The sequence below is a fragment of the Notolepis coatsorum genome, assembly GCF_963971535.1.
Source record: "Notolepis coatsorum genome assembly, chromosome: 8".
Classification (NCBI taxonomy): domain Eukaryota; kingdom Metazoa; phylum Chordata; class Actinopteri; order Aulopiformes; family Paralepididae; genus Notolepis; species Notolepis coatsorum.
Genome location: NC_140172.1, coordinates 34,908,905 through 34,927,137, shown reverse-complemented (window position 1 = coordinate 34,927,137; position 18,233 = coordinate 34,908,905). Strand labels below are relative to the sequence as shown.

Here is an 18,233-nt window from a genome sequence, read left to right as displayed (position 1 = left end):
TATTTTTCATTCAAATGTAATTCACAAATAAAATACGTTAGCCCAATGAGAGGAAGCAGAAGAATGACTACTAATAGTTTTCACTCTCTCCTCCATTATCTCCCCAACTACAGTAGTGTAGACCGTTATGGAATCATTCACATCTAACAAATATTTTCCCTGACCCATTACGTGTCTATTTGGGGGGGGGGTCCTTGATACAAAAAGGTTTGAGAACCACTGCATTAGACAGTGTGTCCACAGGAGACCTGTCTTTTCAGCGTTGGCTTCTTTCTCTCATTTGTTTCAATGGAAATGCCTGTTGCTGACAGTTGCTGTGAGCCAAGCTTTTTAGCGGATCAGAGTGCAGAGCAAGTAGAGGTTGAAAAAATATTTAAACCTTTAGCAAAAGAGCAACGCGCTTCCAAAATAAGTTTCAATAGCAATGCTCAGCAGTGACAACCAGCACGTCTGAACTTAAAAATAAGTCTCCTATGGACACGCTGCCTTATTAGACTGGAGAAGAAGTCCCCTATGGACACACTGCTCTCTCACTCTCTCATGCACTAATATCCCTTATTAGACTAGGATTAGTCAAGTGTCGTCATAGAAATTTTCCAAAATGGCTTCTCCTTTACCACTGAGAGACTAGTCTCACACATAGCCATACCTCTCTCAACACTAGCGCTGTGACAAAACTGGAGAGAGGTCTGACTGAACCTATTATCATTCTGCTATAGGTGAAAAAAAATCACTCTGGCTTGTTTGTATTTCTTTAAACTAATCACAATCATCCTGGGCGGGGCGCTAAGCTCAGGATGCAGCAACGGCGCACTCGCAAAATAGTGTCGCAGATAAGTAGAATAATGTCTCAGTCCTGTGATCCAGACTACTGGGAGACAAATCACACATTAAGAAGTTGTAGCGTTGCATCACGTCTTATCTGTGTCACGTCGTTCAAGGTCTAGCGGAGGAGCCATGGGGCTGGACTCTACAGCAGTCAGCTAGTAATGACGAGACAAACCAAGAATGCTCTGGGGGAAGGCGGTGACTATTTCCTCTTTATAAACAAACAAATGGAGCACGTTTGATCCTTCATCCTCGACACAGAGAGGAGGTAGGCCTGAGAGAGGTCCCACATGCGTACTCCAGCTCCTCTAGGCTACCACCTCTACAAAGCACCACGGCATTCCTATTCTGTTATTTTTTAAACTCAAAGAGGGACAATGCACACCAAGACAAACATACCATTACCAACATTAGCATGCGTTATTTAACCAAAGGAACGACATGTCTATCATGAAACAATCGCTACATCGTCAGGACTCATAGTCACACACACATACAATTGCACAAATGACAACACAGATACACAGCATCTAGTCTATTATAAGTTGTGTCGAAGTTGTGTGGTAACGTGGCCCTGCATGTTGTTCTGTTGTGTCATACTGACATGCTGACATCCCAGTGTTCAGGGCTACTTGTTAGCAGTGGGAAAGCTACACAATGTCTCTTAAAAGGTGGAGTCAGTGACTCTGGAGAAAGATTGTTGATATTTTGTTTACATTGCATGCTATTAGCATGTGTCAGATCTACCGTCCCTCTCGCTCCCACTGCCCCATTTCCCCCCCATCACCCCTCCCCTCTGTCCTGTGTACGAGCACCATTTACACCCAGGGCTGTGTACTAGAACCATTTACAGCCAGGGCTGTGTACTAGAACCATTTACAGCCAGGGCTGTGTACTAGAACCATTTACAGCCAGGGCTGTGTACTAGAACCATTTACACCCAGGGCTGTGTACTAGAACCATTTACAGCCAGGGCTGTGTACTAGAACCATCTACAGCCAGGGCTGTGTACTAGAACCATCTACAGCCAGGGCTGTGTACTAGAACCATTTACAGCCAGGGCTGTGTACTAGAACCATCTACAGAGCCAGGGCTGTGTACTAGAACCATCTACAGCCAGGGCTGTGTACTAGAACCATCTACAGCCAGGGCTGTGTACTAGAACCATCTACAGCCAGGGCTGTGTACTAGAACCATTTACAGCCAGGGCTGTGTACGAACATCATCTACAGAGCCAGGGCTGTGTACTAGAACCATCTACAGAGCCAGGGCTGTGTACTAGAACCATCTACAGAGCCAGGGCTGTGTACTAGAACCATCTACAGAGCCAGGGCTGTGTACGAACATCATCTACAGAGCCAGCGCTGTGTACGAACATCATCTACAGAGCCAGGGCTGTGTACGAACATCATCTACAGAGCCAGGGCTGTGTACGAACATCATCTACAGAGCCAGGGCTGTGTACGAACATCATCTACAGAGCCAGGGCTGTGTACGAACATCATCTACAGAGCCAGGGCTGTGTACGAACATCATCTACAGAGCCAGGGCTGTGTACGAACATCATCTACAGAGCCAGGGCTGTGTACGAACATCATCTACAGAGCCAGGGCTGTGTACGAACATCATCTACAGAGCCAGGGCTGTGTACGAACATCATCTACAGAGCCAGCGCTGTGTACGAACATCATCTACAGAGCCAGGGCTGTGTACGAACATCATCTACAGAGCCAGGGCTGTGTACGAACATCATCTACAGAGCCAGGGCTGTGTACGAACATCATCTACAGAGCCAGGGCTGTGTACGAACACAGGATTTATTTTTCAGCACACACATAGAATGGAGAGCTAGTGGACCATGGGGAGATATTTGCAAAAAGTGTATTGGATTAGAATTACTGACTGCACCTTTAAAATTGAGGGGATCTTGTATAGCCAACTTTAACCTTAGAGGAAAGATGCTGAGCCATGGATTGTTTCAAGTACATTTGAGAGACCCGTTGCCAACATAACCAGTGTTAGTAGGGGGGCCATGGAGATGGTTATACAGACGTAGTCAGCTTGCTCAATGGTTAGCATCATAATGCAATATTAAACGTTAAGTTAATAAACCAAACTGTGTAGTCTTCGAGACAATGAGCAATACAGAACGCTAATATAAACACGCCACACACACTAGGGCTAGACGACCGATATAAGACTTTTGAGCTCAGATACCGATTTGATATTTGGGAGTTTACATTTTCGTTAACTGATATACTGTGTATACTGTATAGTATCTGCCAATATGCTGTAAGACTGTATGAAAATAGACATTTCCTTTTAAATATCCCATATTATTTCCATTTAGAAAAATTGCTAAAGATTGAACTTAAAGCAATTTGTTTTTATTTGAGCAAAACTTGTCATTGCTCATGACTTTAATTAATTAAATTAATGGTTAATTTTTTTTATATATATATATATATATATATATACATATATATAATATATATTTAATACAATATCGGCTGACCCGATATATTTGTCTACCCCTAACATGCACACGTAACAAAACACACACACACACACACGCGCACACACACACACACGCACACACTGCTCACCCGGGTGCCTGTGGAGCTCCCTACCTTCTCATCTAAGCTCCACTGAAGCTGTGCAGCCTGTACAGAGACGGATGGGAAAGAAATGACAAACAAAACGAAGGACAAACAGAAAAGAAAAAGGAGAAGAAAAGACAAATGTATAACTGAAAAGACAGAAGGATGCAAAAGGAAAAACTGCATAGAAGAGCAGTGATATTGGATATCATCACACTGCTGTTAAGGACCCTAGTCATACTTGCTAAAGTTGCTATAGATAAAAAAATTATTCGATTTGATTCAAATGTAATGTCATCATACAGCACAAGTACAGTACAACGAAAATAAGTTTGGCATCCAACCAGAGTGCAATTGTAACAGTAGTGTGCAATAGTAATATACAATGTACAGGTGATTAAACTGGATATAAAACATATGAATTAGTGAGAGGTGTCCTTGACAATGCTGCGTGCCTTCCTCAGACACCGTTGTGATGAATAGACTCAATTTGCAAGGAATGGTGATATAGTACCAGTGATGCGTTGGGCAGTTGTCACCACCCTCTGCAGTGCTCTCCGGTCTGAGGCAGTGCAGTTGACATGCAGCCAGACTGTGATGCAGTTGGTTCACCAGAATCTCAGGGAGAGGAGACGCTGGCAAGCCTTCTTGACCAGTGACGAGGTGTCGAGGGTCCCAGAGAGGAGTTTGAAGCTGGAGACACACTCGACCTTGATGTGGACGGGGGCTGCGCGCCGGCTTCCTGAAGTCCTCCATGAGCTCCTTGGTCTTCTTGGTGTCGAGGGCCGGGTTGTTGTCGGCGCACCACGCCGCCAGGTGCTGGACCTCCTCCCTGTAGGCCGACTCATCGTTGTTTTTGATGAGGCCCACCACCGTTGTGTCGTCTGCAAACTTGATAATGGTGTTGGTGCGGGGCAGCTAAGTGGCGCAGTGGGCAAGGCGCTCGCCACTAACGCAGGATATGCTGGGTTCGAGCCCAGCTCTCTGCGTTGCTTCCGGCTTGGCTGGTCGTTCATACTAATACAATTGGCAGTATTAGGGGCTGGGAAAGCCAGTGGGTGGGGAGCGGACGTTGTGGACAGCGACTCCTACAGGTCGGTTGGTGCGCCTGTACAACAGAATTAGGAAGTATTGGGGGCAGCGTGAGCCTCCCACGCGTTACTCCTCGCCGCTGAGAGTTCAAGCTGCTGCGGTGAAAAGATGCGACGGCTGCCTCCTCGTGTACCGGAGGGGACACGTGATGCAAGGCTTCGTCCACATTGCAGCCGACCTGTGGGAGGCATGGTCTAGCAACGTTCGAGACAGGGGAGGGAAGAATTGGATAATACGAAATTGGGATGTAATTTTTTTTTTACATAAAAAGAAATGGGGGAGAAAAAGTAGATAAAAAAGAAAGATAATGGTGTTGGTGCCACGTAGAGGAGTGCAGTCGTGGGTGAAGAGGGAGTAGAGAAGAGGCCTCGGCACGCAGCCTTGCAGGACGGCGGTGTTCAGGGGGAGGGCGGAGGAGGGGAGATTGTCTATCTATCCTAACAAACTGGGGTCTGTTAGTTAGGAAGTCAAGTATCCAGTTGCAGACGAGAGAGGTCTTTGATGTCGAGGTCCTTGGTTTCCATGAGGTCACCAAGTTTGGAGATGAGTCTGGAGGGGATGATGGTGTTGAATGCTGAGCTGAAGTCGATTGAACAGTATTCTCTCACACGGGTGTTGCTCTCATCCAGGTGGGAGGGCAGAATGTAGCGCTGTGTAGCATAGTGTCCTCCATGCTCCTGTTCTCACGGTAGGCAAATTGGTGTTTGTACAGTGAGGGTAAAATTCCATATTTTAGGTGAGCCAGGACCAGCCTCTCGAAGCACTTCATGATGATGGGGATGAGTGCAACCTGGGCGGAAGTCATTGACTCAGCCACACACACATTATTACGCTGGACTAAGCACATCATTTACTGGTTGATTCTGCAAGGTCCTCGTTGCCGGACTGTGCCAAATGAGAACCGTGTAGACTCAACCACTAAATTATGTGCTTATTCCAATGTGATCGTGTGTGGTCGGCGGTCAACATGGTTCTCATTCCAAATGATCGAACATTTTACAACACACATCTTTACCTTTGGCCATTCAGTTTACTAAGAGGACCAGCATTAGCCATTGTATTTCTATCTAATCTAGAAGCACTATTGACTACCGTTCTAGTCATCACCGGACCATAACCTTATTATAATGATATCACTCAATCACTGTACAGAGGGGGAAAAATAAATAATAATAATAATAATAATAATAATAATAATAATAATAATAATAATACAGTAACAAAATGGTGGGGGAAAGAATACAAGAAACTGAAACACATTAACAGCATCAAATCAAGAGGAACAGAACTATATCACACTATACACACATATATAATGAAAACCAGATTATGCTGAGGCTGGTCGTCTCTGCAGCTCGTGCTGGCAACCATGCATCCTCTCTGGGGAGTTTTCTACATTTAGCCCCCCTTGCATTCATGACCACACTATTTAATTTGGTCTGAGCCTAAACCTCCCTTCCGATGTAGGCCTAAGCATCACTACAGACATTCACATTAATTAATGACAAGGCCTCTGGCTATATTTGGCTCTTTATCCAGTTAATTTGTCCACAGAGACTCCCCCCCCCATGTTGTGGCATCTGCTTTATGTGCAGGAGAGAAATGTCTTATCTGCTGGTCTGCTGCAGACACATCATTTGTTCTGAGAGGTATACAGAATATGAAGTCATACCCTCATGGAACCATGCAAAGCTATGGATTTGTACTATACCATTGTCCACCACAATAGATACACATTGTAAATAATACTATATAAACAAAGATTTCCTTGCAGCAGTATTAAAAAAAGTTTAAGTAAATAGATCATTTGGAAAACATACCATCAATGAAAAGATAGTGACATTTTATATCACCCAGTCCTAATTTGTTCCCCAACGTGATAGCAGGGTCCCTGAAAAATCCTGCTCCAATCATCAGATCCAAATAATGTGTTTGTGTTAGCGGGATCTTTAGACATCTAGTTTCCTGATGCAGTGATGTCACATCTGAAAACAGTACGGGTGTAACGATACACACATGTTCAGATTCAATAAAAATTTGGATTTTGAGGACACAATTAGCTTAGATTTAGTTTTTGCTTTAAAATGTATTCATACTACAGCGCTCTAGTTATATACATATATAGCCCTGATCTCCTCAGGCAGGTCATTCCAAAGTCTAGGAGCCCTGACTGCACTTTGTGTATCAATGTGGACCTTGGAACAACCTGGAACGATCCATCCGAGGATCTTGGGGAGCGGGACGGGACATAGGGCACCAAGAGAGCTAACATGGGGCGCCCCTCTCTGGGCTTTCTAATAATATCTTAAAATTAATTCTAAAAGCAACAGGTAGCCAGTGTATGGGAAGCCAGGATAAAAAAATAAAAATGCCTAAAAATGGAAACTGATGTTATGTCTGTATTACTGTACTGTATATGTTGGCCCTAGGAGCATGTCAATGGGAAAGAGGATTGGACCCAGCACAGAGCCAATTATCCCCCTGTTACCACTGCTTCCCTCACTGTCCCGTCATCCAAGCTAAACAAAACGTTGGTGATCGGGCCTTCTCACGCACTGCACCCAGACTCTGGAACTCCCTCCATCAGACCATCAGAGACTCCCCCACACTCTCCACCTTCAGATCCCGCCTCAAAACCCACCTGTTCTCACTAGCCTTCAACCTTCCCCATCAACCTTAACCCCCCCCCCCCCCCCCCACCCCCACCCCAACCGGTTTTGATCTTTGTTACTGTGGCTTTATGTTTTCTGTGTATCATGCTGCTTCCTCTGTTTCCCCCGTGGTCTTATGTTCCTTTTGCTTCTTTGTTTTTCTCTGTTTCTCTGCCTAATGTCAGCAACCTCGGGGTCTTGAGAAGCGCTTTACAAATAAAATGAATTATTAATAGTATTACACCTGACCTGGAATCAGTGATTCCAACACAGAAACGCCCTTTTATTTTTTTTAAGATAGGACCTGAACCATTGCAGTGCCACTGATACCCACCCAGGTTTCAAGACGGTCCAAGAGGATATCATGGTCAATGGTATTGAACGCTGTGCTTAGATTCAGGAGAACAAGAATGGATTCATGGCCAGCACCAGCTGACAGCAATGAGTAATCTATGACCCCCATTTAGACATAAAACGCCTGCTAAGAATGCATTATATAGCCTGCATATATACACACAAATGTGTTTCCCGGTTTCAATGGGTTAAGAAGAGCGGTTTCAGTACTATGTTTTTTCCCCCTCTAAAACCGGATTGGGATTTCTCAAAGATATTGTTTTCATGAATAAAAGCTAGCACTTGATCTTTTCTAGAACCTTAGCTAAAAATGGGAGCTTAGAAATAGGATTGAAATGGTTAAGATCAGAAGAATAAGGATGAATAAGAGCCTATAATAATAATAATAATAATAATAATAATAATAATAATAATAATAATAAGCGGCTCACAAATATGCAAATGTTGACATTTTAACCTCTGCATTAAAAGGTCTTACGTAGAGATCTGAGAAGTTCCAGCTGAACCGTGAGTTTTGATCCATTTCCACAAACGCTCCACCTTGAGACATTTTCGCTTCAGCTCTTGAATATTTTCATTAATATCCTGGGCATTGAGAGGCGACTAGATTTGTTTTCGTCTCCGAGGGAGCGATTTCATCTAAGACGACTGCAGGAATAGCAGCAGCCATACAACCAGCTAAACTGAGAGAAACAAATGAGAACCAGAGCAGGGGAATTGTTCAATACAGTGTCAGATTTCAACATTCTAATTCTGTATTGACCCCTAATAAACACAATGCGTATCGAATTGTGCGATCGTATGAGACTTCTTGGAAAATAGAAAAAGAAAAAAGAAAGTAACATGAGCCAACAATAATACTGTTAGAATAATTGATTTCTATCCATGTTGTATAATAAGGTTTGTCTACTACAAGCCAGTACTTTGTGAAGCCCCCTGCGTCTTCACTGAGACAATGTTTCTCATTCATGCTGTACTAACACACAAAGAAAAATACCATCAATGCCTTCTGAATCCATAAAGTAGGCCCTATATAATTGCCTGTCAAACTTTCTCCCTCCTTTGTGTCACCTAGACACAGCTCTACCTTTACACTAAATCACTACAAGATCAACCACAGTGCTGGCAACACCTGTGGCAAGACCATGAAAGGATTTGTGACGAAGCAAACAGGAGGGCACGGTAACCTAGCCTTCACTGTGGGCGAGTTTATGAATAGGCAGGAGGAGGACAGCAGACTGCCTAATTTGAGGAGGGCTAAAACCCAAGGACAAAACAGCCAGGTTCAGATTAATGAGTTGCTATGACAACTGGTTAATAGGCCTCTCCAGCACTGAACAGGGCGGCTAACCGCGCCTCGGCCCTCACGACGAGCACATTGAATCGGAGGTACAACTCTACCGAACGGCGGGCAGATAAATGTTTTAAGACTTGCCAAGCGAGCTCTGAAGGGAGATAAGATGTCCCTTTACTACTCCAGTGTAGCACGTGGTTTGGTTGGCAAACAAAACAGGCTTAACAGCCACCGTTTCCTCCCGGATCTGGAGTCACTCCTAACATGAGCAATGTTTGTCCAACAAGGTGTGCCTCGGGGGCCAGAATAGATAAACCATTACACAAAGTGCTACTTACTGTAGCAGCCAGCTCTGTTGCCTCACCCGCATGCCCGCCTGGAGGTACCGTGTCAGACGGTGACACCGGAGTCTTGCTTCTTTCTCAACACACTCCACTGAGGCGATCGCCTCTTAACCAAAAGTGAAGCCTCAATGCAAACGTCCCCAGAGACTGGCTGCCGCCGGGTTTAGCATATTATCTTACCTTCAACTGCAGTCTTCAAACTGCGTGTTGATTCACACAATGGATTCTTCTCACTCTGAAAGCAACCACTCTCATCTCTTGAGTCTAGTGCTTTACACTTAACCTCACAAAGCTAAACCAAACACACACACACAGCATGTTTCCCTAACCTTGACACAGAGGCCATGCCAGCTGTTCATGGGGGCGCTGGTTCCCACGGAGACAGCAGAACTCTTAACAGGTGATGTCCCTGTGGGCTGTCGTCCGTCAGAGGTAGCTGGCAAGCTGAGCCACTAGACCCAGCCTTACCCCAGGTTCATTGCCAATAAAAAAGCTTTGCATGTAGTCGTACCTTGTGCTACTAGTACTACTGCTACTTAATTAACTCTTCTGTTTTGCAGAACCATGGAGTCTAGGTTTGAAAACAGAATTGCGACATATGCAGGAAATACACACAGAATAAAAGGGAATAATTGAACAGAAATAAATGTAAACACCAGGGCTTACGGGAAGCAGGTGCATGTTGTCATGTATTGTGTAGGGCTTAACACATTCGGGGCCATTCACGTATATAGACGTGATTGGGAGCCAGCGCTTAACGGCCAATCACGTATATATACGTTTTTAACACGCTATTTCTTTTATTCGCTATTGCCATTCATAATTCATCGAGGCACCTTGTGCATACTGTTCTGAATGTGTCTGAGCTGGCAGACGGTCAATACCACCCCCAGGGTTTCCCATTAATGACCTAGACTGTGGCGGCCCGTAGGGCTTAAGGGGAGCAGGTGCATGTTGTCATGTGTAGGGCTTAAGAGAAGCAGGTGCATGTTGTCATGTGTAGGGCTTAAGGGGAGCAGGTGCATGTTGTCATGTGTAGGGCTTAAGAGAAGCAGGTGCATGTTGTCATGTGTAGGGCTTAAGGGAAGCAGGTGCATGTTGTCATGTGTAGGGCTTAAGAGAAGCAGGTGCATGTTGTCATGTGTAGGGCTTAAGAGAAGCAGGTGCATGTTGTCATGTGTAGGGCTTAAGGGGAGCAGGTGCATGTTGTCATGTGTAGGGCTTAAGAGAAGCAGGTGCATGTTGTCATGTGTAGGGCTTAAGAGACGCAGGTGCATGTTGTCATGTGTAGGGCTTAAGAGACGCAGGTGCATGTTGTCATGTGTAGGGCTTAAGAGACGCAGGTGCATGTTGTCATGTGTAGGGCTTAAGGGGAGCAGGTGCATGTTGTCATGTGTAGGGCTTAAGGGAAGCAGGTGCATGTTGTCATGTGTAGGGCTTAAGAGAAGCAGGTGCATGTTGTCATGTGTAGGGCTTAAGAGAAGCAGGTGCATGTTGTCATGTGTAGGGCTTAAGAGAAGCAGGTGCATGTTGTCATGTGTAGGGCTTAAGAGAAGCAGGTGCATGTTGTCATGTGTAGGGCTTAAGAGAAGCAGGTGCATGTTGTCATGTGTAGGGCTTAAGAGAAGCAGGTGCATGTTGTCATGTGTAGGGCTTAAGAGACGCAGGTGCATGTTGTCATGTGTAGGGCTTAAGAGACGCAGGTGCATGTTGTCATGTGTAGGGCTTAAGGGGAGCAGGTGCATGTTGTCATGTGTAGGGCTTAAGGGAAGCAGGTGCATGTTGTCATTTAAGAGGAGCAGGTGCATGTTGTCATGTGTAGGGCTTAAGAGGAGCAGGTGCATGTTGTCATGTGTAGGGCTTAAGAGGAGCAGGTGCATGTTGTCATGTGTAGGGCTTAAGAGGAGCAGGTGCATGTTGTCATGTGTAGGGTTTAAGGGGAGCAGGTGCATGTTGTCATGTGTAGGGCTTAAGAGGAGCAGGTGCATGTTGTCATGTGTAGGGCTTAAGAGACGCAGGTGCATGTTGTTTATGTCTAGGCAATAGTACATGTACCCCTGCCTGGATGTGTTTGTCTGACACTTGCATTTATTAATAGAGCTGAGACTCTCTCATGTCACCAATGCTGAAGTATAAAATGCTCTGGCCTTGGATTGGACTGAGGTAGAATCAATTCTAGCTTTGAAAACACCTACTGCACATTTCTACAGTATTTTTAGCCTGCCTCTGTTACAGTTCATATGTGGTTATGAGAGATGGAATGCCTTTTTGCAGGGTTTGACTAGCTGGAGAATAAAACTGGGGGAGGGAATGTATTATAAGCATACCAAATGGGATTATTCTTGATAAAACATAAAATATCAAAAAGATTATTGATGTTTTGTACCGATTTATAAACTTGGACGTGAAATTACATGATTTTAAGAACAGTACAAAATATCAAAACCACAAATCCAGGAAAGACTTGGGGTAAAACTGAGAGATCCGAAAATTCTCAAATAAAGCATCTAGGTAATGAAGCAGATATAATAGGCCTATAGCTAGACCAGGGTTGCTGAGCCAGTGAAGAATAGAGTCAAGACTACAAAAGTATAAAAAAGGGCACATGCATTTTAGATTTTTTTTACTTTCTAGTCTCTTTTTTACTTGAAGTATACAGAGCATTTTCTATACCCTTTGGGACAGAAACTGCACAAAAAGCTGTTTATTTGCCTTGTATATGCCATGAATTTATTTTAGGTGTGTATTAGGGGTGTAAAGGTACACGTATCCATACCGAACCGAACCATTTCAGTGTGTACCGTACCGTACCGAACCGCTGTAGTGTGTACCAAACGAATACAACGATATGTTAACCGCCCACCGGGGGCTGTTTTTTTCACAATCTAATATAATAATAATAATTTTTTCTTTTCTTTACAAGTCGATTATTAATTTCAATATAGAATATTCGTTGACAGCCCTACAACAAGTACAATTCGTTACTGCTCACTACATCACCCCTGAGTGGAGCATGGAAAGCCAAACTTTCCCCCACTGTACCGAAAACCCGTACCGAACCGTGACTTCAAAACCGAGGTACGTACCGAACCGTGGTTTTTGTGTACCGTTACACCCCTAGTGTGTATACTGTATATATAATATATATTATATATATATATTATAAACATTCTAAGTGGAGCCACGTTTACTTCCTGTTGCAGTGTTTGCCGATATCAATAACTGACAGGAAATAAACATGGGTCACCGTCCAAGCTGTTCCCCTAGCAACAGAATTCCAGCGAAACCGTCTGTATTGTTAATAGAATGGCATGTTCTCAGAACTCTAATGACAGCGATGGAGGGGGGGGTCATACACCTAACAGGAAGGTAAATGAAAACATATCACAATGATGTCCACTCTTAAAAAAATCTAAACATTTAAAATCCCGGTATATATAGTATATATAATAATTATTATTATTATATTGTGGGCTTGTGAAGCCCATTGACACATGTAATGTGATTTTGAGGCTATAAAAGCCGTAGGTTCTTTACCAACCTGTTCCAGGCTGTCGTCCTCTGGCAGGGTCCTCGTGTCTCCGTTACTGTTGATGGGAATCTCCATAGTGGCAGCTTTACTCATGAGGCTATCCGTCATGCTGCACTATGTCCGGGAGACAAAGGAGAGATGGAGAGAGATGGAGAGAGATAGATAGATAGATAGATAGATAGATAGAGATAGAGATAGAGATAGAGATAGAGATAGATAGAGATAGAGAGAGAGAGAGAAAGGATGCCACAGGTAGGGTGGACCAGGAGAGAGGGTGTAAGAGGAAAAGGAAGATGCAGAGAGAGAGACACATTTACTCTCACATGCACAGACACCCTATAGAGGGGAGAAAATACTAGTATGTATGAAAAGAGTCAATTATGGAAATATAATTGGTAGAAACACAACAGAATGTTTGTCTTTCAAAAGCAAGACTCAGTACTCGGCATAACAACACCTACTCAAGCCCCCCCCCCCCCCCCCCCACACACACAGTAGCTGCCAGGACAACACAATGGCCTCTGGACAGTTCAAGTGGTGCGTCTCCACATTGCTCAGTTACCAGCAGCGCCCACTCCCCTACCATCCTCCACTATGAGAGGCGTCAGCAAAACGCTACAACTATAACAACACTGTCTGGTCATCATTCTGCTGCTAGCGTCTACTACACAAACACTCTCTCTCACACACACAGTACAAGTACAAGTACACAATGCACATTGAATCGTGTCACGTGCATACAGACAACAGACAAGCGGTAATATGGCTCATATTAGGTTCGGATATATTCAATAAACTCACCCTTACAAAAGAAGGTTGTGGTTTTTTGTGTGCGAGCGAGATTTGTGTAAGTGTGTGCGTGTGTCAGGGTAAAGCAAGGTCACTGAGAGGACTCACTATTTGTATGGCTAGTTTGCAGGCCAATTTAAAAGAACACGCCAACATTTGGGGAAATTAGCTTATCGTCTTCTCCAGAGAGAGAGACAAGAAGATAGATACCAGTTTTTTCCTCCTCTGTGCGTTCAGTAGAAAGCTATCTGGCTGCACGTTAGCCTAGCTTAGCACAATCAATGGACGCGGACAGTGACAGGTAGCCTAGGCATTCTTGTCTCTCTCTGGAGAAGACGGTAAGCTAATTTCCAAAAATGTTGGCGTGGTCCTTTAAATGAGAGGCTTATCATAATGCGGGCGGAGCAGGGTGTGGGTCCAACAGGTAAATGTGACATCTGGCTTAGGCTACATAACAAACAACACATACAAACAGGAAAGACACTTAAAACCTAACAAAGCACAAGTAGGCTTAATGGTAGTAGTAGATAGTATCTACTATCTAGTCATCTATTGAGGAAAGAGGTTGGTCAGAAAGCACACAAGCTACTTAGAGAACAGTACTCCAATACATTAGGCAGGCAACTGGGCGATCTACAGTAAGACTACTTGTACACACCCTGATGCTCTCTTTATTTAGATTTAAGTATGTGTAATGAAGAACTTAGCTAATTTAGTTGATTCATTGGTTGGTTTAGTTGACCAAGACTGTTAGTCAATTAGGCTAGTCTTTTTTAATGTATTTTCCCCATGCTGAATGAGTTATGAGTATTTCCTGAACATTTTAAAGCATATATCTGGTAAGCAGAGATCCTTGTGCATGATAGCTTATGGGGAACTATTTTACTGATTTGTTGATTAAATCAACTAAACAATTGATTAGTCGACTAAGGATGTCTTTATTCGAGGAGAGCCATACTTGGTTAACCGATTAACTGCAGGCCCCCTCGGGGATCATTCTGGACAGCTCTCCTTTGGAGCTTCATGTATTATTAAAATTATAAGGTTTGTCTGACACTGTGCAGGACAGTATAATGGCCTCTATGCTCTCCCTGTCTCCCTCCTCTCTCTTCTGCTGGCGGGGAACATCTAGCCAAGACACCACAGCAGTGTCCTGGCTCTGCATAGCTTATGATTTATGAGTCACCTTATGGGTTGGCATTGGCAGGACACTGCCGAGAGAGGAAAAGTCCTGCCTTCTCAAACTGTGCTCACCAAGCTTTAGCAACATAATGCCTTCCTTGCATCATCCTGGAAAAAGACACGGAGCCGGAGGTCATTGGAAATATATTAAACAGAGCTCTCTGTGTGCAATATTAGGCTATTGATCAATTGATGACATGCATGTTCAATATTTTAGTGAGGTGTCAAACAAGACGTGATGCATGGATGAGCTGAAGCTATACACACATCTACTGGTCAATAACAAGAAGCCTCACTCTAATAGCCCAAGAATTATTCTTATAAACAGTGCTAGGAGTGAAAGCACATAATAGCTTATTTGATGCCACGCCTTCACTAACTGACAACAGACTCACGCCTTCACTAACTGACAAAACAGACTCACGCCTTCACTAACTGACAAAACAGACTCACGCCTTCACTAACTGACAACAGACTCACACCTTCACTAACTGACAACAGACTCACACCTTCACTAACTGACAACAGACTCACACCTTCACTAACTGACAACAGACTCACACCTTCACTAACTGACAACAGACTCACACCTTCACTAACTGACAACAGACTCACACCTTCACTAACTGACAAAACAGACTCACACCTTCACTAACTGACAACAGACTCACACCTTCACTAACTGACAAAACAGACTCACGCCTTCAGTAACTGACAAAACAGACTCACACCTTCAGTAACTGACAACAGACTCACACCTTCACTAACTGACTAAACAGACTCACGCCTTCACTAACTGACAAAACAGACTCACACCTTCAGTAACTGACAACAGACTCACACCTTCACTAACTGACAAAACAGACTCACACCTTCACTAACTGACAACAGACTCACACCTTCACTAACTGACAACAGACTCACACCTTCACTAACTGACAACAGACTCACACCTTCACTAACTGACAACAGACTCACACCTTCACTAACTGACAACAGACTCACACCTTCACTAACTGACAAAACAGACTCACACCTTCACTAACTGACAAAACAGACTCACACCTTCACTAACTGACAAAACAGACTCACACCTTCACTAACTGACAAAACAGACTCACACCTTCACTAACTGACAAAACAGATTCACGCCTTCACTAACTGACAAAACAGACTCACGCCTTCACTAACTGACTAAATAGAGTCACGCCTTCAGTAACTGACTAAACAGAGTCACGAGGAGCCACAACAGCACCCCAGCTTGTGTGTACATAGTTAGTTATAGGCCTCCTGAAGACAAGTGCTATCGGCCGACATGGCCTTTAAAAAGCACAATCGGTATCAGCCTGGTTTTATTTTTCACAGCCAGTCTGATTGTAAAATCTGCATTAATTGTGACTTTTAGACAGGTAGTGTTTTGCTTTTGCTAAGGAAAATAAAGACCTGGCTGCATGCATCTCAGACATAGACCTACTGTACTTGACCCATTGTCTGCTCAATATTACAAAGATGGGAGCACGCTATTATTAAAAGCCACATTTTAAATCTTTAAAAAGGTCATATCTCACACCATTTGCCATTGATCATAAAAAAATATCTTGTCTCTTTGGCCAGGAACATGAATCACTCTTCAAGATATATATTTCCAAGAAACTTGCAAGAAAATGTTGTAGCATATCACCATGTGGCTTGTGCTTGTTTAGAGTAGACTGGTTCCATTTTGGGCCTGGGAGGGTTTTTTTCCATCTCAAAATATGCATTTGGCCAGTCCAACAAACAACTCTATTTCCTCAGCCACTGCAAGTTGTGTTTTGCCTGTACCAATAACATCTCAGGCTTTAAATTCTGCTCTTAAAACGGCTCATAGTGACTGCCAACATATGCCATTTGTCAAAATTTTACCTAGGCTGTCAAACAGTGGCTTGTATGAAATACCCGTTTTGTTTTATTATAGTTATGTGTGGAACTCCCATTGCAATTACACTGATTGACCATGTCACGCTGACGTTGCTTACAGGGGAATTGAAAATTGATCTGTAATATATAGGCAAAGTAATAATTAAACCCTCATAGGCTGGTCTGAAACACAGATACTGAACACACATTCCAAGGATTCCTATAAGCTGGATAAGAGTTTTGAAGAAATGTAAACACACCTCAAAGGGTTCTGGTTAAAAGGGGCGCCTAAACGCGCAAGAACGGAGCAGATTCCATGTGTGTCCCAATGGTTCTTTCAGCCACGTCTCTATGACAACTGGCGAAAGAATGTTCCGCTCATGAAACTCATCACGCACACAGGGTGGCCCTAAATACAAGAGAAGACCAACGGGGCCTATATAGATCTATAGAAAACAGGGTCCTGTATCTGGGCTAGATTGATTGATTGACATTTGTATTGCAGAATACAATACAGTACAGCTCAATACACACAATTGTTAAGGGGATGCAGACCAGAGAAAGAATTTCGTCTTGTTTACATCAGGGTCCCCCATTTTCAATGCATAACATAGATCAGAGGCCATGGGAAACGCAGACCCCCCTCAGTCCCCTGGCGCAGCATGAAACAGGTGCAGGTGCAGGTGCACAGGTGTAAAGAGGTGTCCCCAGCAGATACATGTTAGGTAGTATAGTGGGTGTCAATCTGCCATTCATGTTTGGGTTTTGTCCGACAGTTGCAGACAGTTGATCTATCAGCTGGTTTTACATGAAAAGGTACGACGGTTTCGAGCTGATTTAAAAGCAAATTATTTGGGGGGTGGGGGGTGCATATGTGACACAGGATAGCTCTCCTAGCCAGATTGCCTCTAAATAAAAGGCCTGTTTCTAGTCATAAATAATATGCAATGAATTTGGAAGCGACTTTGTCAACAGTGGTAATAATAACGTTAAACCACTCACGGTGTCAATGTTAGCCATTTCTTGTGAACATGTATAATAGCTAAGTCACTTCGAAGAAGAAGGCAATATCGTTGTTGTTTACTAATAGTAGCGTTAGTTAGTTGTCTCTTACCGGTGCGCTCGGTCCCGATCCCGACTCCCGTCGTGAGTAATAACAGATCTGCAGTCAGTGCATCCCGGTGCAGCACACACCACGGCTTCCAGGGGACCAACGGTGCTGCTCAGTCAAATACGTTGACCGACGATGAGTAATGCACCGTATGCAATGCTATTTAAGAATATAAAAAATGACAATAATCTGCTAGTTACCGCTTACCGGTATATTTATCTTCGGTTTCTTCTTGTAAAGAATCCCTTTTTGCGCTACTAACCTCTAGAGACGCGTTAACGGAACTGACGTCACATGAGCGCTCCTCTGGCTGCTCGGTGCTGCAGGCGGCGCCTCCACTGTTCTGCCTTCAATGGTCCTGCAGCCAAACCATGTCGTCCATGATCCATCCCATAAGCCATAATATATATAAATACGTAGATGGAACCATAGTGATATATATCTATGGTTCATCCTGTTCCCGAGCTGCTGCTGACTGATTCACTATGAATTGAAAATGGGGGACCCTGATGTAAACAAGACAAAAAGTCTTTCTCTGGTCTGCATCCCATTAACAATTG

General features: G+C 43.8%; 1 protein-coding gene across 5 annotated transcripts in view; it reads right to left on the bottom strand.

Annotated features, from left to right (window-relative positions):
• The window catches only part of arfip2b (ADP-ribosylation factor interacting protein 2b), a 46,786-nt gene extending 28,978 nt beyond the window's left edge, over nt 1-17,808 (bottom strand). For 2 of the 5 annotated variants that reach the window (XM_084320307.1, XM_084320309.1), the window contains exons 1-3: nt 17,677-17,808; nt 12,705-12,809; nt 3,435-3,491 (exon numbers count right to left, since the gene is read on the bottom strand). In XM_084320307.1, coding sequence (XP_084176433.1) covers nt 3,435-3,491; nt 12,705-12,803 — 156 coding nt within the window. In that variant the 5' untranslated portion in view covers nt 12,804-12,809; nt 17,677-17,808. The remainder of the gene's footprint in view (nt 1-3,434; nt 3,492-12,704; nt 12,810-17,676) is intronic. The other 3 variants (XM_084320308.1, XM_084320311.1, XM_084320310.1) reach the window with 2 other exon arrangements.
• Nucleotides 17,809-18,233: the final 425 nt, after the last annotated feature.